Source organism: Callospermophilus lateralis, chromosome 19 (assembly GCF_048772815.1).
Source record: "Callospermophilus lateralis isolate mCalLat2 chromosome 19, mCalLat2.hap1, whole genome shotgun sequence".
NCBI lineage: Eukaryota > Metazoa > Chordata > Mammalia > Rodentia > Sciuridae > Callospermophilus > Callospermophilus lateralis.
The window spans coordinates 23043663-23064248 of NC_135323.1; the positions used below are offsets into that span (position 1 = coordinate 23043663).

At 47.7% G+C, this 20586-nt stretch overlaps 1 protein-coding gene and 1 pseudogene across 3 annotated transcripts in view; both read left to right on the forward strand.

Moving 5' to 3' along the window:
- The window catches only part of LOC143384769 (S-adenosyl-L-methionine-dependent tRNA 4-demethylwyosine synthase TYW1-like), a 121378-nt gene that overhangs the window by 49719 nt on the left and 51073 nt on the right, over positions 1–20586 (forward strand). For all 3 annotated transcript variants that reach the window (XM_076839889.2, XM_076839887.2, XM_076839888.2), the window contains exons 11-13: positions 1021–1130; positions 8585–8762; positions 14328–14463. In XM_076839889.2, the coding sequence (XP_076696004.2) occupies positions 1021–1130; positions 8585–8762; positions 14328–14463 (424 nt within the window). The remainder of the gene's footprint in view (positions 1–1020; positions 1131–8584; positions 8763–14327; positions 14464–20586) is intronic.
- On the forward strand, positions 16484–17078 carry LOC143385306 (mRNA turnover protein 4 homolog pseudogene; annotated as a pseudogene).

Here is a 20586-nt window from a genome sequence, read left to right on the forward strand (position 1 = left end):
GTTTGGTGTTTAGTAATTCTCCAGGAGGATAATATGAAGGCAGCTGTTCCCAGAACTTCAGCATCCCTCCGCTTTGGTGAGCATCTTTCAGACCACACTCTGGGAAATGGAATGGACACACAGCATGGCCTCAAGGAGATTGGTGATTTGGCCAGACACTCCCAGACTTGCTTGATGAGACAGAGTAACGTAAGAGAACAGATCCTTGGTGAGCAGAGCTGGCTTTACACACAAATGTGAGAAAAGAAGAACTGTAGAAGTACGTGGTTCTCATCTGAGCAAACTGATGTGGGATGTGACCTGTTTATTCTGTTGATTGTCCAAAGTGTGGGACTGGGCCTGTCACTGTGGTTTTCTCTCACTGATCAGAGTGGTGCAGAACTCTCCTGATCTCGTAGGAAGTCCATCTCTACCCACTTTTGCTCCATAGGGAGCCCAGGAGACAGTTACAGTAGGAGTCTGGGTTCCTTTCCCAGGCCTGCACCCAGAAGCACTGTCTCAGGCCCTCTCTGTGATTTTCAAGCATGTGTCCAGCTTCCTGCACTCATTTTATGAAGGTCGACTTAAATATGAGAATATGGTGGTGGCAGGTTACCTGTGTTTGTGCTGGGCACGGTTAGCGTGGTTCAAAGCAGTTTTATTTATACCTGCAGTTGACTCAGCAGCGGGAGCTGGGCAGAGATGGGAATGGCTTCTCTGTCCACCCTGCTGCCAGGTGTCATGACTGGGAGGTGCTGCCATGAACAGATGGGCTCTTAGGAGGAAGCCATCCCTGGTTTGGGGACTATCTCAGTAGATGCCTGGCCAAGACATTGTCACAGGAACCTTTTTTTTTTTTTTTTTAAGAGAGAGAGAGAGAGAGAATTTTTTAATATTTATTTTTTAGTTTTTCGGCAGACACAATATCTTGTTTGTATGTGGTGCTGAGGATTGAACCTGGGCCTCATGCATGCCAGGCGAGCGCACCACTACTTGAGCCACATCCCCAGCCCTTACAGGAACCTTTGATCTTGTTCCTAGGCACCACACCAACCCTGTGGGCACCGAGTGGCGGTGGAAGATGGACCAGCCTGAAATGATCTTGGAGGGAGCTGTGGAAAACCACCTGGACATGATGAAGCAGTTCAGAGGTATTCTGCAGAGGGACAGCAGCACCACTTGGAGCCTGAAGCAGTGTGGTGGGGGGATCACCTCTTTGGGGTGTTTTGCTCTGCTGGAATCTTCCCGTAGGGAAGCAAAAACATTGTAGAAATATTCTATGTATCTTAACCTTTAAAAATTTTAAATTTTATATTCCACTTGATGGAAAACTGAAAATTCAACCTAAAGGCTAGCAGCTCGATCTGTAAGTTTTGCTTGGGAACATATCATCCTTCCTGAGATGCTTTGCCATTGCTCTGTGTGGTGGGCACAGCCTTATGAATGGCCTGGGAATTTTAGGTCATAGGAAAGTTCTTAAGTAATATCAGACAGTACTGGAAAAGCTTTTGTGGTTGAATGCCTTATAAAAAAGGAGGGATCATATCGAAAGTTTTTTTCACGTAATCTATAGTAATACAGCAAAAAATCTGCCACTTAGTTTCTAGAATTTTCTGATTCAATTCTTTTTTAAATTATATTTAAAAGATATTTGAATCTACTAGAGATTCTTGGTCTCAAAATCTATTGTGATCAGAATCACCTGGAGGACTTGTAAACACAGGGTGAATTCTGTGAGTCGGAGCCGGAGCCCACCCGAGCACCGCTCTGCAGAGCTGGGGTTGCGAAGAGGTGGCTTCATCAAGCAGTGACTGTGAGTGATGAGCTGAGTGTGCTCCCGTGCTCCCCACCACGTGTCTTATCGCCTCTATTCCATTTCTTTCCACATTTGACAGTAAAAAGATTCCAACAGAGGTTGCTCTGATTTCCTCCTGTGGTGTTAACAAAATGATTCCACATCAATAATAGTTCACACAAAGCAGTCAATAAAGTTTTGCCTTGTTCTTTATGAACTAGGGAGAATAGACCTGTACATGTTTGTTTATGGGTAGGCTTTTTCATTTACATTTGCAGAGATGCTCATAAGTATTGTAATTTTTCGCCTTGACTTTTAATCTGAATAATTTTTAATGGAGGGGTGGGGATAGATTGCTTTCTGTTATTTGGTTAAAACAGGGTCTCTTACCAGACTTTTGGGAAATTAAATGATAGTGTTGGTAAAGAACAATAAGTCTCAACTGGAATTTGACTACCTTTTCTTAGCCTTTTTGTTACTTTAGTTAATAGTGATTGTTGATCCTCAAATCACATACACAGTATGTTTAAAGGTAGCATCTTGTTTTTTTCTGGATAATATATTCAGGGTTCTCTGGAGAAACAGAAGAGTGTGTTTCAAAGAATAGATTGAGAAAGAGATTGACTTGTTTATTGTAAGAAATTTACTCCTGCAACTGTGGGAGTTTGGCGAGCCCCGAATGTGATGGGCTTGGCTGGCAGGTTGGGGACCTGGGAAGGGGATAGGCAAAAGTCCCAAGGCAGTCTGCTGGCAGAATTCTTGCTCAGGGAGGTCCATCTTCACCTGATTAGAACAGGTCTCTCCACTTTATGGAGTATAATTTGCTTTACTCAAAATCCACCAGTTTTAATCCTATTTAAAAAACATCTTTGCAGAAACATCCAGAATAATGTTTGACTCAGCATTGGGCACTATGGCCCACCCAATTTGACACATAAAATTAATTGTTACAAATAGTAATGTCAGAAGCAGGAAATACCAGGATTTTTTCCTTTTTTTGCTCTACTGAATGTACTTTTGGTGTGTTCTTGAGGAGCTAGCTAAACCCTGGTGGGGGCTTACTGCTGGAAGCCCTGAATCTCCTGGGCGGTTGTGTCCCAGGCAGTTGCTGCAGGAGAAAGAAGCCCTGGGGAAAGATGTTCACTTGGGTAGTAGAGTTTTCTCAGGGTGTCTCCTTGCTGAGATGCCCTTGGTACAGAATGGCATTCTGAGTTCTGATAGTAATTTTTCTGACAGAAACATTTTTGCTAATGCACTTTAAATGGAAATCAGTAATGAATAAGTCATGGAGTTGACTTTGTCACGTTAGTGAGGTGTGTTGGGTGAGTTCACAAGAGCGCAGGTTCTGGGTCGTCCATCAGACCGGCTTGGGGGGTTTGTACTGTGCAGACGGTTCCAGAGGCGTAGGAAGCCAAGGCGGTTTTTCAGTGAGTGCTGCCTTCCAAGGGGATAACCGGCTGTGGCTTGCAGAGAGCAGGGGCAGAGCTGAGGGACTGCTTAGCTGGCTTAAGAGTGCAAGAGGTGGAGTCCTGCTGTCACCAGATTTTCTCCTAAGAATGGCTTGCTAGGGTGTCACCTGGGAAAATTTCACAGAAGGTGCTTTCTTTTATTCCTTAATTGATTGACTTTGGAAAATGTTACCACATCAGCAAAACATTGACTCAACAGTAAGTTTGATGGAGAGGTTTTCCACGCGGGCCTGGTTACCTCAGTTCTTCATCTTACCACAGCAGTTTCTCTATCCACCAGCAGGAGGTGGTACGGGTGAAGGTGTGGTGGATGTGGGGAACCAGGCATGGCTAGCTCCTCCGCGCCTGTGTTTTCATAATGAATGCCAGCTCCCTTCCCCTCCAGTTTGGGGCCCTGGAGGCTGTTTACTGCTTCTTACCTCATTCTGAGTCAAAATAAGCCACATTGGTTTTTGAAAATCTGGCTTCCTTCTCTAATTGCTGCAGTGAATCTTGCCGTGAAACTACAGTATTAGAAGAGGCAAAAACCTGATTGTTGAGGAGTGGACGGGGCAGCGGGAGGGGAGAGCAGGACACGGGGCTATGGGAGGGTGAGGTACCTGCTAGAGCTAACAGCAGAACCACCAGTGTAGCTGCTGTGACGTGTCACTGCCCACGCTGGCCTTCACCAGTGGTCGTCCTCTTTCCCACCAGCCTGGGCCCTGCAGTGAGCTCTCCCCTTTCTTCAGCCTCAGGGGACCAGGTGCAGGTAAAACAGGCCACCTCCTTTCTGGCTGCTCAGCTTCAGGCGAGTGTCGAGGGACACACTGCCTCTTCTGAGCCCCGCACCCTCCCCTGGCTGCAGGTTGAAATCTGGCCTCTGTTCATGTCCTGGTGGAGGCTCTTCTGGCTTCCTGGCCCTGAGCTCCTTGTGGAGATTGGCCTGGGGAAGAGGCCCAAGGAGCTGCCCTCTTCCAGGTGCCCTGCAGGACCTGCCTCTCTCTCTCTCTCTTCCAACACATGCTTGAATTTCCCCTGTTGAAGTCCCCATGCTGCTGCCCTGTGCCCTTCGTGGCTTAAAAGGAAAAAACAAAAACAAAGCAAAACAAAACAAAAAACAGAGCAAATAACCCAGAAGAAACGTGTGTTTCTGGCTTTCTTAGTTGGAATTTAGAGCACATTTTCCCATAGTAAATAGTATTGGAATTTGATTAGATCATATTGAAGCGGTTTTTCAGTATTATGGTTTAGGTACATTACAGATTAGTTTGGTGTTTGGGGATTTGTTATGTTCATTAATTTACATATAGTAGCATTGTATCTGTGGGAATACAGATTTTAGACTTAAAAATGCTTAGAAACAGATGTTTTTTGTAAATTGGAAAGTACACTATTTTAAAGGCTTGAAGCCTTTCCCTTTGGCTTGTTATGTTCCAGGTATGTCCACTTTGGCCTCTCTGTAGAGGTCCACTTTTTAGCTTGCTAAGAACGTTCTTTGCCTGGCATGGAGTCCTTTGTTTTCTAGAGGGGAGGAATACCTGCTTTTTGCTGTGGGTCTGGTTCATTTGTGGTTTTATTTTGGAGGACGGGACCACTGTTGCTGCCCATTGTGTTGGAGTTTCCAACTTGAGCCAAGTGGCCAGCCTTGAGCACATTTTGAAAACATTCTCTGATTTTTTTTAATACTCCCCTTTTGTGCTGCTGTTCTCAGTTCTGAAGGCAATCATCTGTCTTCTCATGACTGTGTTAGCTTTCCATTTATACACATGCACAATTAGCTCTGTATTGATTAAAAGTGGGTCAGAACTTCACTGTGAGTCAGCATTTTTCCAAAATGCTGCTGCCCCTTCTGACTGCCCTTGCGGAGAGCAGGAGCTCAGTACTCATGGAGTAAAACTGCTGTCCACAGCGACCTGGGTCCTGAAAATGCAGAGTTGAAAGGATGCATTTTGTGCCAGATGCTCATCTAGAGTGACCTCGGAGGAAGGGTCTGCACTGTGGCTTTGACAAGCCTGGTACACAGACGGGAAGGGGGAGGAGTGCACCACCTGCTGGTGCCCCTGAGCATGCCTGTGCAGAGCCTCAGTGCGGATGTCTGTGTCAGATGTATCTTTGACGTCCAGCCCGAAGGCTCAGGAAGGGTTGAAGAGGACGTTTTATTTCTGATTAGCCAGGTTTGAATGCGGGAAGCTGAGCCACTGGCTTGCTCGTATGTTGGTCTGTGGGTTGTGTGGTTTGTTAAGAGGAGCCAGGAGCCCTGAGCTCTTCCTCAGGCCTCTTCCTTGAGAGGTGTGACCTGATGACCTGCTGAGAGCCACAGCCTAGTCGGAACGATGCATGGCATTTTTGCCAGAAGGGAGTGGTTGAGAGGTGATGCCCTTGAGATGGTGATGGTTATGTTAAGCTGTGTATTCAATTGTATATTAGACCCCTGCTGCCTGCTACTTTGGAATTCTCAGTGTTGGTTGGGGAGGAGGGATTTCCAGGAGGGATTTCAAATTTCCAGGAGGGATATCCGGTTGGTGGTGTTCCTGGAAGGGCCCCGTGGGTGGGTGGGTGGCGTTTGGGGAGTTTGGACAATAAAGGAGTTCCTGTTTTGAACCTACAAGTGCCCTACAAGTGGTTATTTTGTGCCCAGCCAGACTGCGGCAATGACCCTGGTCAGAGAAACAGCAGGAAAGTTGCTTAAAATCACCAGTAAAACCAGAAGATTCCAACAGCAAAGCAGAGTTCAATTGTGGAAGGGCAGGGCTTGGTCCCTGAGGACAGAGGGCTGTGTGCGTCACAGGAACGGCACTGGGGAGATGCAGTGGGGTGCTGCTGCTGCTGGCACTGCCCTTCTCTAAGACGTCCTCCCATGAGACCAGAGGCTGTGGGCAGCTGCTGGAGGACAGTGAGCACCTGGTTCCAGGGAGGACTCTGCGGGAGCCTCAAGCTGCCAGTTTGGAGTGGAATGTACTTTTACAGGAAGAGGCTTTGCAGGGCCAGCCTTTTCTGTCAGTTAGGACGTTTTTTAAATCCCAGAGCCTGTGGTTGTAAAGGTTGGTCCTTGTTTGCTCTTGTGGCTGTCTGATGGGCAGGTGTGGTGGTGATGGTTCAGTGATAGCTCTCCAAAAGGTGGCACTTGTCTCTTTGCTCTGGGGTGTCCTCCTTCCTCTCTGGCGGCTCCTTGCCAGTGTCCTTTGCTGACCTCTCCTCTCTTCCTAGAATTGTGAGTGTCCTGGGTCAGGGTCCTTGATCCTCTCCTGTCTGCACTTCCTGTCTTAGTGATCTTATCCAGTCCCTGGATGGAAATGCCATCGTTTTGTCAAAGTGTTTACTTCCACCCAGAATCCAGGTTTGAATGTCGTGTGTACATTCAGATGTCCAGTGGATGCATCAGACTTGGCAAGTCTAAGATTGAGCACTGGTCATAACCACTCCCTCTCCCCATTACCTGCCACCTGCTGGACTTACTTGGTCTCTGTTGATGGCAGCTCTTTTGCTCAGGCTGTTAACTTTTTAGTGATTTAGTGATGTTTGGAGCTGTAAGTCCAATCCAGTAGAAAGTCCTGTTGACTGTCTTTAATGCAGATCCCCTTGGCAATTCCACCTCCGCTGTCGCCATCTTAATCCAAGCCTCCAAGTCGAGTGAATTTCTTGCTTAGGTTGTATTATGGCCTCATGGCAGATAATCTTCTTTGTCCCTCTGTCTTCCCTATAGCACCCAGAGTGACACTTAAAAGCCACCATGTTACTCAGAAAGGCCCTCAGGTGAACACACCTCACCTCCCGCTGGGACCACCCAGGGTGCAGGCCAGAAGCAGGACTGCTTGCCTTCTCCCACACCTTTGTCTGCTCTACCTTTTCTTTCCCAATGTTTATCACCTTCTAACTATTAGTATTATCACAGTTCTTGCCATTGTGCTAGCCATCAGTTTAAGCCTGGCCCTTGATTTACATTTATGGAAAGAAGACCCATGGAAGGCTGCCTCTAATCCACAGGGGCTCTGCCAGGTGCTCAGAGGTCCCAGGTGTTGGTGGCTGCTGCACTGAGGGGTGCGCTGTGCTCTGGATGGACTTGCTGTGTCCAGTGTTACTCTAAACTCCAAAGGCACACGCTTTCGCCTCTTTATTTACTGAAAGAAAAGTCCCCTGAACAGTGCTTGGCACATAGTAGGTGATTAGCTCATATTCATTTAATTGAATGGAATTACCATTTTCATTTGAAGTAATTAAAACATTTGATTTTCTTTTTTAATCCCCAAATTAAAATATTTGCAGTAAACACTTTTTTGAATGCTTATGTGCTGAGTCTGACATTGTGCTGAGCATTTCTGTTGCTTATTTAATTCTCATAATTATGTCTGCCTGCATGTGTGAAATCACCATCTTACATGTTAGGGAAAGAGAAGTGAGAGACTCAAATGTTGTGTAGAGTCAGACTTTGGGCCTGGGCATCCAAGCTTTGTTGGGCAGGGTCTCACCAGGGCTCAGTTCTTCCACGTTCTGAGCTTTGGGGCAGCTTTGGAGTTCAGGTTGAATCTGCCCTTTCACTCTTCTGGTCTGGAGGGATGTTAAAGTTGGTGGTATTTCTTACCACCAAAAGGAAGTATTATGGGTGGTGCTACGTTGTCTCGGATCAGGCTTTGTTTAAAACCGTGGTTCACTTGAGTTAAGATCTTAGATCTCGCTGGACATGTAACCCCTGCAGCTTGGAGGCTGAGGCAGGAAGGTTGCAAGTTCAAAGCCAGTCTCAGCAACTTAGCAAGACCCTGTCTCTAAATAAAATATAAGAAAGGGCCAGGGATGTCGCTCAGTGGGTAAGCACCCCGGAGTTCAATTCCTGGTATTAAACAAAAAGATCTTAGATCCTCATAGCCCAAGAAATGATTCATCCAGAAATACTGATGTGACGTGTGCTTAGAGGGATGGGTGTCCGAGAGGGCACCACCTGTCACCTGGGTTCTGCTGAGGGCAGCCTGCACCTCCTGTGCTGGACTTACACTCGCTCACTTAAGGTGGGTTTTATTTGTGTGTAAAATAGAATTACCTCCTGAAAGCTGAGGCACCGCTGGTCAGTGAAAGTTCCTCTTCTTCATGTTCTTGGCAATGCGGGATGGGAGGTCGGTACTCTGGTCATGATTGTTGTGGATGCCAGTCATTGACGTCATGAATTGGAGGAAAATGGCAGCAGCAAGTCCCTCATGAGTGCTTCTTGTGTGTCGGGTTCTCAAGATCCCACCTCACTCTTGCTGTATATTTTTTGATTAGTATCAAAAAATGAATTTATTCTCTGAAACCAAAAAATCATTAAGGAAAGGCAGTGTCCTCGGTCAGTGCCTTCCTTGACTTGTTCCTCTCCTCTGTGTCTGTCCTGCAGGAGTACCAGGTGTCAAAGCAGAGCGGTTTGAAGAAGGAATGAAGGTTAAGCACTGTGCACTGTCCCTCGTGGGAGAACCGATAATGTACCCTGAGATCAATAGGTTCTTGCAGCTACTCCACCAGCGCAAAATCTCCAGTTTCCTCGTCACAAACGCACAGTTCCCTGAAGAAATCAGGTGAGTAGTGCAGCCTGTTGTGAAAGCTGCTTGGATCTGTGTGACTGTAGAGTGAAACCCATAGGTTCCAAGACATTGGAAGGGATTGATTTGCTTACTATGTACCCAACTCAAGAAGGTGGACCTGGTCCTGCTTGTCAGAACCCATTCCAGAAAAGATGGCATAAGTCAGTGGACATGTGAGCTATGAAGGTGGTTGCTGAAATCCTGGGAGAATTCCTGCAACTGCAAAGCCTGGCAGAGACCTGTTGGAGAGTGTTGTCTGTGGGCATACCTTCCTCTGAAGCAGAGCATCCTGCCAGCTTGGGAAGAATGTGTACGCCCAGGCGTTGAGGGTTCCTGAACCTTGGCAACCTCCTGCCTCTGGTCTCCGTAACAGAAGATGTGAATACTCTGCTCCTGTGCTTCTGCGGATGCCCCACTGCAGAGGGAAACGCTGGAAAGAAAATTGCAGTTGCAGGGACGTGTGCAGATGTTTCTTCTTGCTTTTCTGAGAGCGGCACAGCAAGAGGACTTAGGTGTGCAGGTGGTGTGTGTGGGTCTTAAACAGGTGCAGAGCTCTCTCATACTAGGGATCCAAGCATTGCAGGCTTTGACTTCCAGAGATTTGGGTCCTTGTAGGCGAGCAGTCCCCCAAAGATACCAAAGGTCAGATGTAGTTTGAGGAAAGCTTAAAAGTAGGGCAGTGAGTGTTCCCTACAAGATATTGGATTGTGAACCACAGGTTTCTGAAACCACTCTGGAGCCAGCTAGTCCTGAGATGGCCTCCACTTCTGTTTCTATCATCAGTGCTCCTCCGATGTGAGCCAAGGCCCCCACCATGCTGTGCCTAAGAGACCAGGAAGAAAGTGGTTCTCGGTGCTCATTTCTGAGAACTGGGAGGTATTGAGATGCCAGTTGTCTCTGGTGTCTTCATTTCTTTCAGGGAAACGAGGCTCCAGACTGAATCTTAGAAGCTCCATGTGTTCATGGTGCAGCTTCACTCAGCAAGTCAGCGGTCAGTGGTCAGCCCAGGCAGTTGCTCAGTGGTCAGCCCAGGCAGGCATCTCTACGCGAGTGTCATGCAGCGTTTTCTGGTCTGAGCTCACAGGAGGACGTGGTCATGCTGCCTGGGTGACTGGGTGCCTTACAGGCTGGATATTTGTGTCTTTCTAGAAGATCCTGGCTGTGTTGGTGGCTTCCCCGCCCTACCTTGGAAGCGTTGCATTTGTCCTGGTGGCCTTCTTGAGGTCTTCAACTTTCCCAGGAGGGTTTCAGTACTCCAGGTGCAACCTAGTGGGCTCCTCGCTGACAATGACCCTCCCAGGGGCGTTGTCCAGTGACAGTCCTGCAGGGCTTATGGGCGAGAGCTCTATGCCACCCCCACTAGCTGTGGTCGCAGTGTGGAGGCAGATAGGAGGGAAAGGACGAGCCACACTGCCCAGTAGCTTTGTCCTTCTGTCACAGCTGAGGCTAACGAAAGCGTGTGCTGGGTGCTAGTGATAGAGCAGGGGTGGCTGGACAGGAGGGAGCCACTCCTGAGCAGCGTCTTCTCAGGCTCACAGAACACGAGTTTCCATAGGGGTCTTTCTTGGGAGTGTCACTGATCTGCTTTAGTGGGTATCGTCACTAATGCTGTCTCTAGCTAACTGATAAGACCTTTCCTTCTGCTCCTAAGTATGAGCCGTGCAGTTGTGTGGTCCTGGCCAGCTCCGCTGGTCTCGGTGTGCTCCTGTGTCAGTCGGTGGGACCACTGGGGTCCACATTCATGAGTTCTTGCAGGCTTCTCTGGACTCCTGGGCAGGGCGCCAGCAAGAGAGAGCGCCTTTCTTGGCAAGACGTGAGCTGGAATCGCCTGGGATCGCCTGGCCATGCTGTGTGTCCAGCTTCTGGGGATGCTGCAGGCTCTTTGTCCTGTCGCTCCCAGCTCTGAGCATTTGCCTGCCATTTTCCTGAGGCCACCCTTGGCATGATCTGTGCTGTCTTCCCCAGGAACCTGGTGTCCTTCACGGGCCGGCTTGCCTTTCAACTTATTCGTTACGCCGTTCTTAATTCCCCAGTTAACTCCGTCATTCTTTCCCATTCTGCTCGACTACTTTGGTCGTGGTTTTGGGGTACCCATTCATTCATCTCTTGCTCCCCACAAGGTGAATGTTTAAGGCTGAGCACTGTGTCCAGTGTCCAGTTCAAGCCACCTCTGAGCGAATGCTCAGTACATGAGCCTATGGAAAGAAGTTGAGTTTAACTTTTTTTTTTGAAGTTTCATACAATTCACAATTATAATTTATTTATTTATGTTTTCTAGTGAAACTTTTTATTTGTTCTAATTAATTATACATGACAGCAAATAAAGTGAAGAGAGAACCTGCAGAGGGGAAGAAGACCGAGCACTAGCATTTCTCTCTGAAGAGTGGGTGTGGGCTTCTCTGGTACTTGGCGAGACGGTCCACCTCTCACAGTCTGTGGGCTTTTTGGCCTTCTGGGTTTACAGTGCCATGTGCTGCCCAACGCCGCAGCCCTGTGGGTGCCCCGCTGTGGGAGAATGCTGGCCTTGGGTGGGGCCAGGACCTGCGCAGGGCCTCTGGGATGCTCCAGTCTCTGGCTGACAGCTGTGCTCTGTGGTCTTTGTGTGGGCCACTTGGCCTCCTTGGAATCTCCCTGCTTGGTTGTGGGGACTCAGCTACCTGAGGGAGGGGTGATGGGGGCACAGTGCCCCGCAGCCTGTGCACCTAGCAAGTGGCAGAGGGGTCTCTCCTCTTACTACTCTCTGTCCTCACCTAGATTATTGGCCTGATCTGATGGCCGCAGGTGCCTTAGTGTTGAGTTGTCACTGCGTTTGATGTTGGGGCCACTGTGGCTGTTTTTTTGTCTTGAGAGGAAAATGAAACTTACTGTTTACTTGGATTTCTAACAAACTTAAATCTCTCCCTGCTTTTTTTCTTTCTACAGATACTGATAGGCCTCATTCTGCCTTCCAAAGAATATAGCTCGGAAGATAGAATGAGTCACTAATGTCTACTGAAAAAAGAAAAGGGAGAGGGACTTTTTATTTGTTGGTACATTCCTTTATTTTCTTATTCTTAACTCAGTCTTAAAATCAGGACGAGGGTCACCACGGTCAGCACTTGAGGAGTCGCTGCACATTTGGACTGGTTGTTGGTTTAAGGTTGAATATCCTAAATATCACACTTTTTTGTTCTCAGCATTGATGGTGAGGTTTTCAGATACAGGAGTTGTTATGATGACGTAGTGATATCACACTTTGCTTTTTGGAAACTTAAATGCTGTTGTCTCTGTAGAGATGGGTGACGTGTCAGGAGCCTTGTTGACATCCTGGAGGATAGAGGCCAGTACGAGGCAGAAATAAGATCCCTGGGACTGAGAAGGTGTCTCCCTTGTCCCTTTGCTGCTGCTGAGCACCTCAGAAATGAGCTGTGAAGTCCCAGGGGCCTCTGCTCCCCTCTGTCTGTCTTTGCTCCCTGGTATAAGGTCTGCACAGTTCTTCGACAAGTGTCTCGACAGCGGCATGGACCCATGTTCCTTCCTGTACTGCGGGTGTCCAGGGCTCACTCTCGTGTAAAAGATCGATGTTTGCACACTGAACTTGACCTTTGGAGTAGTTATGAAGGGTGGGGAGAAGGCCAGGAAGTGTCGTGGCAAGTCCTGTGAGTATCGGGTGCGGACAGCCAGCAGAACCATTAAGACGGTCAGGTCCTGTTCTCTACTGGTCAGGCAGCACAGCTGTCTGTTAGAGAGGCCTGCGGGGATGGGCTGAGGAGACAGGGGTGGGCCTCCATGGCCATGCTGCTCTTCTGCACTTTAGTAAGTGATGGCCTTTGCTCACAGTGACATGTCCTGAAACTCTAAGGCTTCCCCTTGCATATCAGTATTGCAGAAGGCTTAAAATACATAGTATTTTTTTAGGGGAGGGGTACTAGGGATTGAACCCAGGGCACTGAATATCCCTAGTCCTTTTAATTTTGAGACAGGGTCTTAGTAAGTTGCCAAGGCTGGCCTTGAACTTGGGATTCTCCTGAGTCTTAGGAGACTCCTGTACCACTGCATATAGCTTCTTTTTTTTGTGAGGGTGGGTACTGGGGATTGAACCCAGGGGCACTTAAGCCACATCCCCAGCCCCCTTTTAAGATTTTGTTTAGAGACAGGTTCTCATTAAGTTGCTTAGGGCCTCACTAAGTTGCCCAGGCTGGCCTTGAACTTGTGATCGTCCTGCCTCAGCCTCTTGAGCCACTGGGACCACAGGAACAGTTAGTATTTTCATCACCTTTTTCTGCCTCTGGTCAGCTCTTCTGCATTTGGTAAGATTGGGTCTGGCATCTCCGACTTTCCTGCATGTCATTTAGCTGATCATGGCACATGTTTGCTTGGCTTACTTTTCCTTAAAGATTCTGCCCACTGATGTCAACAACGCCCACTAAAAGGTAGCTTTAGGAACCTGTGTGTCTGTGTGCCAGCCCTTCAAGGTTCTCCACCCAGTGACTGATCAGGCTGTAAAAAGCATATAACCACTGTGTGGCATAGGAATTATATCTGTTTTTTGTCTTTGTGTTTTGTACTGGGCATTGAACCCAGGGATGCTTTACCATTGGGCCACATCCCCTGCCTGTTTTACTTGTATATTTTGAGATGTGGTCTTGCTAGATTACTTAGGGCCTCTCTAAGTTGCCCAGGCTAGCCTTGAACTTGTGATCCTCCTGCCTCAGCTTCCTTAGCTGCTGGGATTACAAATATCTCTATTTTAAGTGTGCATGGACTTTGAAACAAAAAGCATGTGTAAATAACATTGTAGGGGTAAATGTGGAATATGTGTGGAACAGTTATAGAAAATCAATAGTTGGAGAATTTTGTCAGAGGCTTATTAAGGGGGAAATCCTGTCTTCTTTGCTGGTTAATTTTAAATTCACCAAAGAGAAAAGTTATGAGACCCATTTGAAAGGAGAAAGGGAGAGATTTTGGGATATTTGCAATTTAGATAAAGAAGCATAACTTGCAAAAAATCCAGCAGCTAGAAGTGAAGTGAGCCAGTGAATTTGAGAGATGAGCTCATGAGAGGTGGGAATCTGCACCTAGTGTTTTTCCTCTGGGTGGCGCAAGTGCTGGGTCATAGCCCTGCTATCCTGGCTCCCCTTGCCTGCACCTCCCCGGCTTGACATAACACCCCCCCCCCCCCCCGCCATGTTGGAAGCTCTGAAGTAGAGCCGGAGATTTGGGTTGTCCCTTGTTCCTTGGAAGACTTCCTTCTGTGAGTTAAAGGTCTCAGGTGGCCATCGGCACAGACCCTGTGCAGTTAGGAAGCGACAGCTGTGCAGGTCTGAGGGTGGTGGTTGTGGGAAGGGAGGTCCCAGGGCCCCCTGATTGTGCTGGGCTGGTGCTGCCAGGCCTGAAGTTGGGTTCTGTTCTGTTTTCCACTAAAACCCCGTATTTGAATGAGTGATTAATGGTTTCCATTTACCAGGGGTGGTGCTGGCCAAGGGTGTGTTGCTTGGGTCGGTGTGGTCACTGCAGCTGACAGCCTGTGTTGCTGCCTGATGGAGGCATGATCTAATTTTTTTTTCCTTTTAATTGAAGAAAGCTCAAGCCGGTCACTCAACTGTATGTCAGCGTGGACGCCAGCACCAAAGACAGCCTGAGGAAAATCGACCGCCCGCTCTTCAAGGACTTCTGGACCAGGTTCCTGGACAGTTTAAAAGCCTTAGCAGAGAAGGTAAGAATTCGACTCCCTGCAAATGAGCAGAGGAGGAAAGAGAACCCAGAGTACTGTTTCCTCTGAAACCAACTGAGCGGATGTGGTCTCGCTAGATTACTTAGGGCCTCACTAAGTTGCCCAGTTGTCCCCCCGCATGGGGGGACAGTGAGTGTTGGCTCCTCTGTGCTGGCGCTGTGCTGGGAGAGTCCTTCACCCTGCGTGTGTGTAGGGAGAGGTGCGTGCACTGCAGGGGTTGGTAATGGCACGTGGTTAGGTAGCTGAGCACAGCAAACCCAGGGGAGGTGTCGGCAAATGGCGTCAGTTCAGAATCAGTGTTGACTGCACTTCAGGGACCAGGCTTCCTGTCTCATAGTGACTTGGCCTAAGGTGGCCACTGTAGTTATTTCTCCTGGGACAGTTGGCCCTTCTGTGTGTACTCTCTTGATGCCCTTTCCTTTCCTTCCTTCTGGTTATTTGTTTTTTTTAATGGAACTGGGGACTGAACCTACGGGTGCTTTACCACTGAGCTCCAGGGTCTCGTGGAGTTTTTGGGGCTGGCCTGGAACTTGCAGGCCTCCTGCCTCGGCCTTCTGGGTTGTGGGGATCACAGGGGTGCCCCACCGTGCCTGGCTTGGTTCTTCTTTTCCATCAGCCCTGTCTGTGGGGGTGACACTTTGTGTCAGTTCTGCCTCTGGGCTTCCCTCACAGCCCTTTGCTTTTGCTTTTCTCTCTGCCTTTGCTGTTGTCACTGGCCCTCTGTTTTAGTAGCCTCCGAATTGATCTCCTTTCTTGCTGCTGCCTTTTGAGCCATTGTGAGTGCCGTACTCCACATCTGCCTGGTGAGAAGAACCACAGGAGCTGAACATTAAAATTTCCTCTGTGTTATGACTTGAGTGTGATGTGTCCCCCCAAAAGCTCGTGGGGTGATGCAAGAATACTGAGGGGGGACTGGTTAGATTAGGAGTGGTGGCCTCATCCGTGGCTGAAGCCGTGTGGTGGATTAATAATGTGGGTGGCCCACTGGGTGGCAGCTGTGGGCAGTGGGGCATGGCTGGAGGGTGTGGGATCCTGGGCCTGCCTGGAGGATGCACCTTCCGGCCGCCCTTGCCCTCTGGCTCTGCTTCCTGGCTTCTGGGAGCTGAGGACTTTCCTGTGCCAGGATGTGCCACCTCCCCTCAGGCTCAGAACAAACTTTTTCTCCTCTAAACTGTTATGTCTGGCAGTTTGGTCACAGTGATGAAAAGCTGACTGCACACTGTTGTTGGTATCATCCTGGTATGTGTGTCACAGGTGACACTGGCTGTGCAGCCAGATGGGAAAGTCGCTGTCCCAGAAAACTCGCTGTGCTCCTCCGCCCTGCTCTTAGATGCCACTGACTTCACCCACACAGACCCATGTATATTTCCAGTCTTGCTCCTCATGGGTGCTGGGAGTGTGCACCTCCCTGCAAGGAGACCTCCCTGCATAGGCACCCAGTGCTTCCTGGCCTGAGTCTCGGCACTCTCGAGACCACAGTATCCTTTCTTCCCACTGAGGGCTTAGCTCCGTCCCTGCCTCTGCTGAGATGCCTTTTCCAGTGCAGTATCTCCCCTTCCTGCCCTCCTAAGTTCCACCTGTAAAAACACTGGCCTGCCTTTGCCCCAGCCACTCTCCTGGACTGGACTGCGGCCTCAGGCCTGGGTTCCTCACGTGGCCAGCACAACACATTTTATGGCATTGGTAAGTGGTTTGTAGAAAGAATGATTGAGTGGAAACAGCAGAGCTTTGTAGAGTGTTATATGCATTTTCCCAACCCTCCAATTGCTTAATTCTGTTTTCTTCTTCTTCCTTTTTTTTAAATGTTTATTTTATTTTATTATTTTTATGTGGTGCTGAGGTTCAAACCCAGGGCCTTGCACGTATTAGGTGAGCGCTCTACTGCTCAGTCCCAGCCTCAGCCCCCTATGTGTTCTTTTTTGTTTGTTTGTTTGAGAAGTTACATCAGTGCCTTTTTTGGTTATTAACACACATATTTAAGAAACACACTAAGGGAGGCCCGCGCGCCGCGTCCTGTCGGCCCACATCGCCGAGTGCCACACGTGGCTTCAGCGAGATGCCAAAATCCAAGCGTGACAAGAAAGTTTCCTTAACCAAAACCACCAAGAAAGGGTTGGAACTGAAACAGAACTTGATAGAAGAGGATGTTCTTTGGCAAAAACAAGGTGATGATGGTGGCCTTGGGCTGAAGCCCCTCTGATGAATACAAAGACAACCTGTACCAGGTCAGCAAGAAGTTGAGGGGTGAAGTTGGTCTTCTTTTTACCAACCACACAAAGGAGGAGGTGAATGAGTGGTTCACAAAATACACAGAAATGGACTTTGCCCGAGCTGGCAACAAAGCAACTTTCACTGTGAGCCTGGATCCTGGGCCCCTGGAGCAGTTCCCCCACTCCATGGAGCCACAGCTGAGGCAGCTGGGCCTGCCCACTGCCCTCAAGAGAGAAGCTTTTTGGGTATGAGATGACTGAATTCAAGGTGACCGTCAAATACATGTGGGATGCACAGTCTGGAAGATTCCAACAGATGGGAGATGACTTGCCAGAAAGCGCATCTGAATCCTCAGAGGAATCAGAGGCGATGACGAAGATGACTGACTTGGGGACTCGGGACCGAAGACCTTCTAGCACGTTCTGGGTCTCCATCACACCATGCAGAATTGCTACTGCCCCTCTGGAGGAAGCAGCTATTTATTTTTGCTGTTGATGAAGCCAAGTGTGGGTGACGGGAACTGACTGTTCCATAAAGAATAAAACTTGGTCTATGGGGTACCACCCTGTAGATAGCAGGAGAAAAAAAAAAAAAAAGAAACACACTAAGGTACTACTTTGACTTTGCAGCTGTCTTGGACTTACACAGCCAGAAGGCCAAGTGCTCTTCAGGCTCCTAAAATGGACTCATCTCTGGACTTTGCCTTCAGCCACATCATCACCACCTGTGGCTAAGACAGGAGATGCGTAGCTGGAAAGCTGGGATGTGTTTAGAGGAGCGTGAACACCAGGAGCTGGCACCCCCAGGCTGTGACCAGGCTGTATCTTGGGTCAGAGTGGCAAGACGACAGAGGCATTAGCAGAATAGCTTAGGAGCTTCCTGTCTTACTTTGGCCAGCATTTTCTGCAAAATGATTCCTCATCTTGACATACCAGCTTTTGGATGTCCAGTTCAATTACAGTGACTTTGGGCTTACTAATTAATAGTGATGAGGTTGCTTAGAGTTTTATAGTACTGTCTGACCGAAGGACACCTTCAACTGGGCTTCACTCTGGTCTCCTCATAATTCCAGCTGGGAAGGTTTCCTTGGGCTATTTAAACTATTAAGGCAGGTGCTTTTTAAGCATTTTGTAGCAATTACAGTTAATGTTTCTCATTCTTGAATTGTTTACGTAGCCATTTAAGAAAGAAGATCTGTGGCTGGAAACTGCTCTATAAAGATTTTCTTTTAACTCCAGCTTATATTTCTTTTGGACTATCTGATATGAGGTATAGTGGATGCTATCAAGAAAGGGTTGCTTTACTGCTGACACACAAAATGAACATGGCATAACTATATTTATTAGCTGTGGTTAAACATCAGTAACTCTGCTATCATTTGAGGTTTTCAATAGAAGTGCTATTTCAGGTATCTTAATTAGAATGACCCTAGTGTTTTTGCCTATTACTTGTTTGGGCTTTTTAGTGTGCCTGAACAAGAAAAAGCATTAAAGAATGGGAATTTGTTGAACTTCATGAACAAGGAAATTCGGTTTACTGAATTTCTAGCCTCCTTAGAAGCTGATGCTGCCCAAAGTAGGAGGTGGAGTAGTTTGTTTTTCCTCCTGGTAAGTATGGTGTTCACACTTCCAGATCTTTATCCTTTGTCAAAATGTTCCTTTTCAATACAAGGGGAGAAATACATTGGTACTCTAGTATGTGGGGCCAAAAAGCCATTCTGTCAAGATAACAGGGCAAATTGGGTTAGCTTCGACTTTGGCCTGTTAGAGCTGCATGCCACACAGTTCTGTTTTCAGCAGAGAGACCCCCTTGTTCAAGACAACACTGCCTACCTTACCAGTGTGTTCTGCTGGCATGCAATGATGCCAAGGTCACGATCCAGCAGGAGGTGAGAATGATTAGTCCTCTTCTGTGTTGAAGCAATAACATCAACTTTCTTAAAACCTCCTATTTTAAAGAGAAAAAGGTGGACATCATTGCCTTCATTACATATTCTTGGCCATCAGAATTGAACACCAGCCTCTCTCTGCAGATGCTGGTGCTCTGGCCTCACATCATGTGGCCCACAAGTGCAACTTAAAAGACATCGACTATTTGACCTCATCTCTGCTTATAGAAGCATTAGGTGCCAATTAGGGACATTTGGGGGGAAGTAAAGCATGCTCACGGTCCTTAGTTTGATCCCTAGTACCACAAAAATAAAAAATGCAGATTAACAGAAATAATTTATTAAAAATAAAGAGTCAAGGCAAGAAGTTAGCTGTAATTGCAGGTCCTTGAGATGAGAACTATTCACAATGAATATCCGTCTGTTCAGCCCTCATTTGGGGAGAGCTGCTGCTTTGTGCCTGCCTGATTGAGCTCTGTGTACTGCTGTCACTTTGGTGGTCAGCATCATGCATGAGCGTGTCCCCATGCCTTTGAATTCTCTGATATGCCTTGTGAGGTCACCTTGTCTTTCACTCTGCTCAGTTCCTGGATAGTTGGCCAGCAGCAGGGAGTAGCAACAGTGTGTGCTGTTTGTGCATGTCTCCCCCGGGGCCTACAGAAAGTAGGGTTCCTGTCCAGTGCCTCTGCTGTCTCTGAGTTGCAGTGTGTACATTGTGTCACTAACATCATAAAATTGTTTGTGGGCTGGGGATGTGGCTCAAGCGGTAATGCGCTTCCCTGGCATGCGCGGGGTGCTGGGTTCGATCCTCAGCACCACATAAAATAAAGATGTTGTGTCTACCGAAAAACTGAAAAATAAATATTAAAAAAAATTTTCTCTCTCTCTCTTAAAAAAAAAAAAAAAAGTTGTTTGTGACCAGGGATAGCATGGTATGTTTAACTCTAACCCTAACCCTAAAGCATCATTGCTTTCATAAGGAGAGGTGTAAAAATGACATTGTATTTCGGAATCTATGAAATGTCTTCTCTCTTTCCTTCCCTCACTCCCTCCCTGCCTGCCTCCCTCTGTCCGTCCTTCCTTCCCTCACTCCCTCCCTGCCTGCCTCCCTCTGTCCTTCCTTCCCTCCCTCTGAGGATGAACCATTCTCTTCCCCAGGATTCTTATTGACATGTTTTGGTTTGTTTCTTCGTTAATGTCACAATCAAGGCTTGAGTCCCTCTGGTCTGAATGTCTGTCTCTTACCACTCTTTCTCCTGCCCCTTTACCTGAATATACCTTTGGCAGCCCTCTCCATGGGCAGAGGTCTCCCAGGACTGTTGGTTTCACCTCCTTGGCTTTAGTGCCATTAACCCTGTTCTGCTTGGCTAAGATGGCATTCAGATTTTGGCCACTGCTGAAATCAGAGCAAGAATGCTGTGTGTGATCCAAAGCCAGTGCCTGCAAGCTGGGTTCTTCCCTCCACTTACTGTAAGTTCTCTAGTGACCTAGGTTTCCTCCAAATCTGACTTTCACTTAAGCTCATTTAGGACGGTTTGAAGGTGTTGCCTGTTAGGTCCATGTTGAGGGGTCAGATGATGTCTAGTGATCATTGCTTGTATCGGGGCAGACTCAGAGGCATGTTGGAGCACAGATAGGTCGACTTTAAAGTCCTGTCTTCAGCAGTGGGTTGTAGTTGAAGGCAAGATGCAGGTAGAATTACAAGAGGTGCCCAGAGGAACAGAGATGCTTAGGTTTTCAAGACAGGAGCATGGAGAGAGAGAGTTTAGGAAGAATTGGTTCAATTTGATGCAGGTGTCATATGTCACATGCAATTCAAGGAAAGGAGTTTTTAGGAAGAGAAGTAGGTAAAGAGCAAGGTAGGAGAAAAAGAAGCTCTGTTTATCAGTTGGTCTTTAATGACACGACAAAATAAGTCTAGGGCAGTGTTTTGTGTAGAAGGTGGTTTGTAGTGGGAGGAATGGGAAGGATCCAAGAGTGCTGATGTTATTTAATGAAGAAATTGA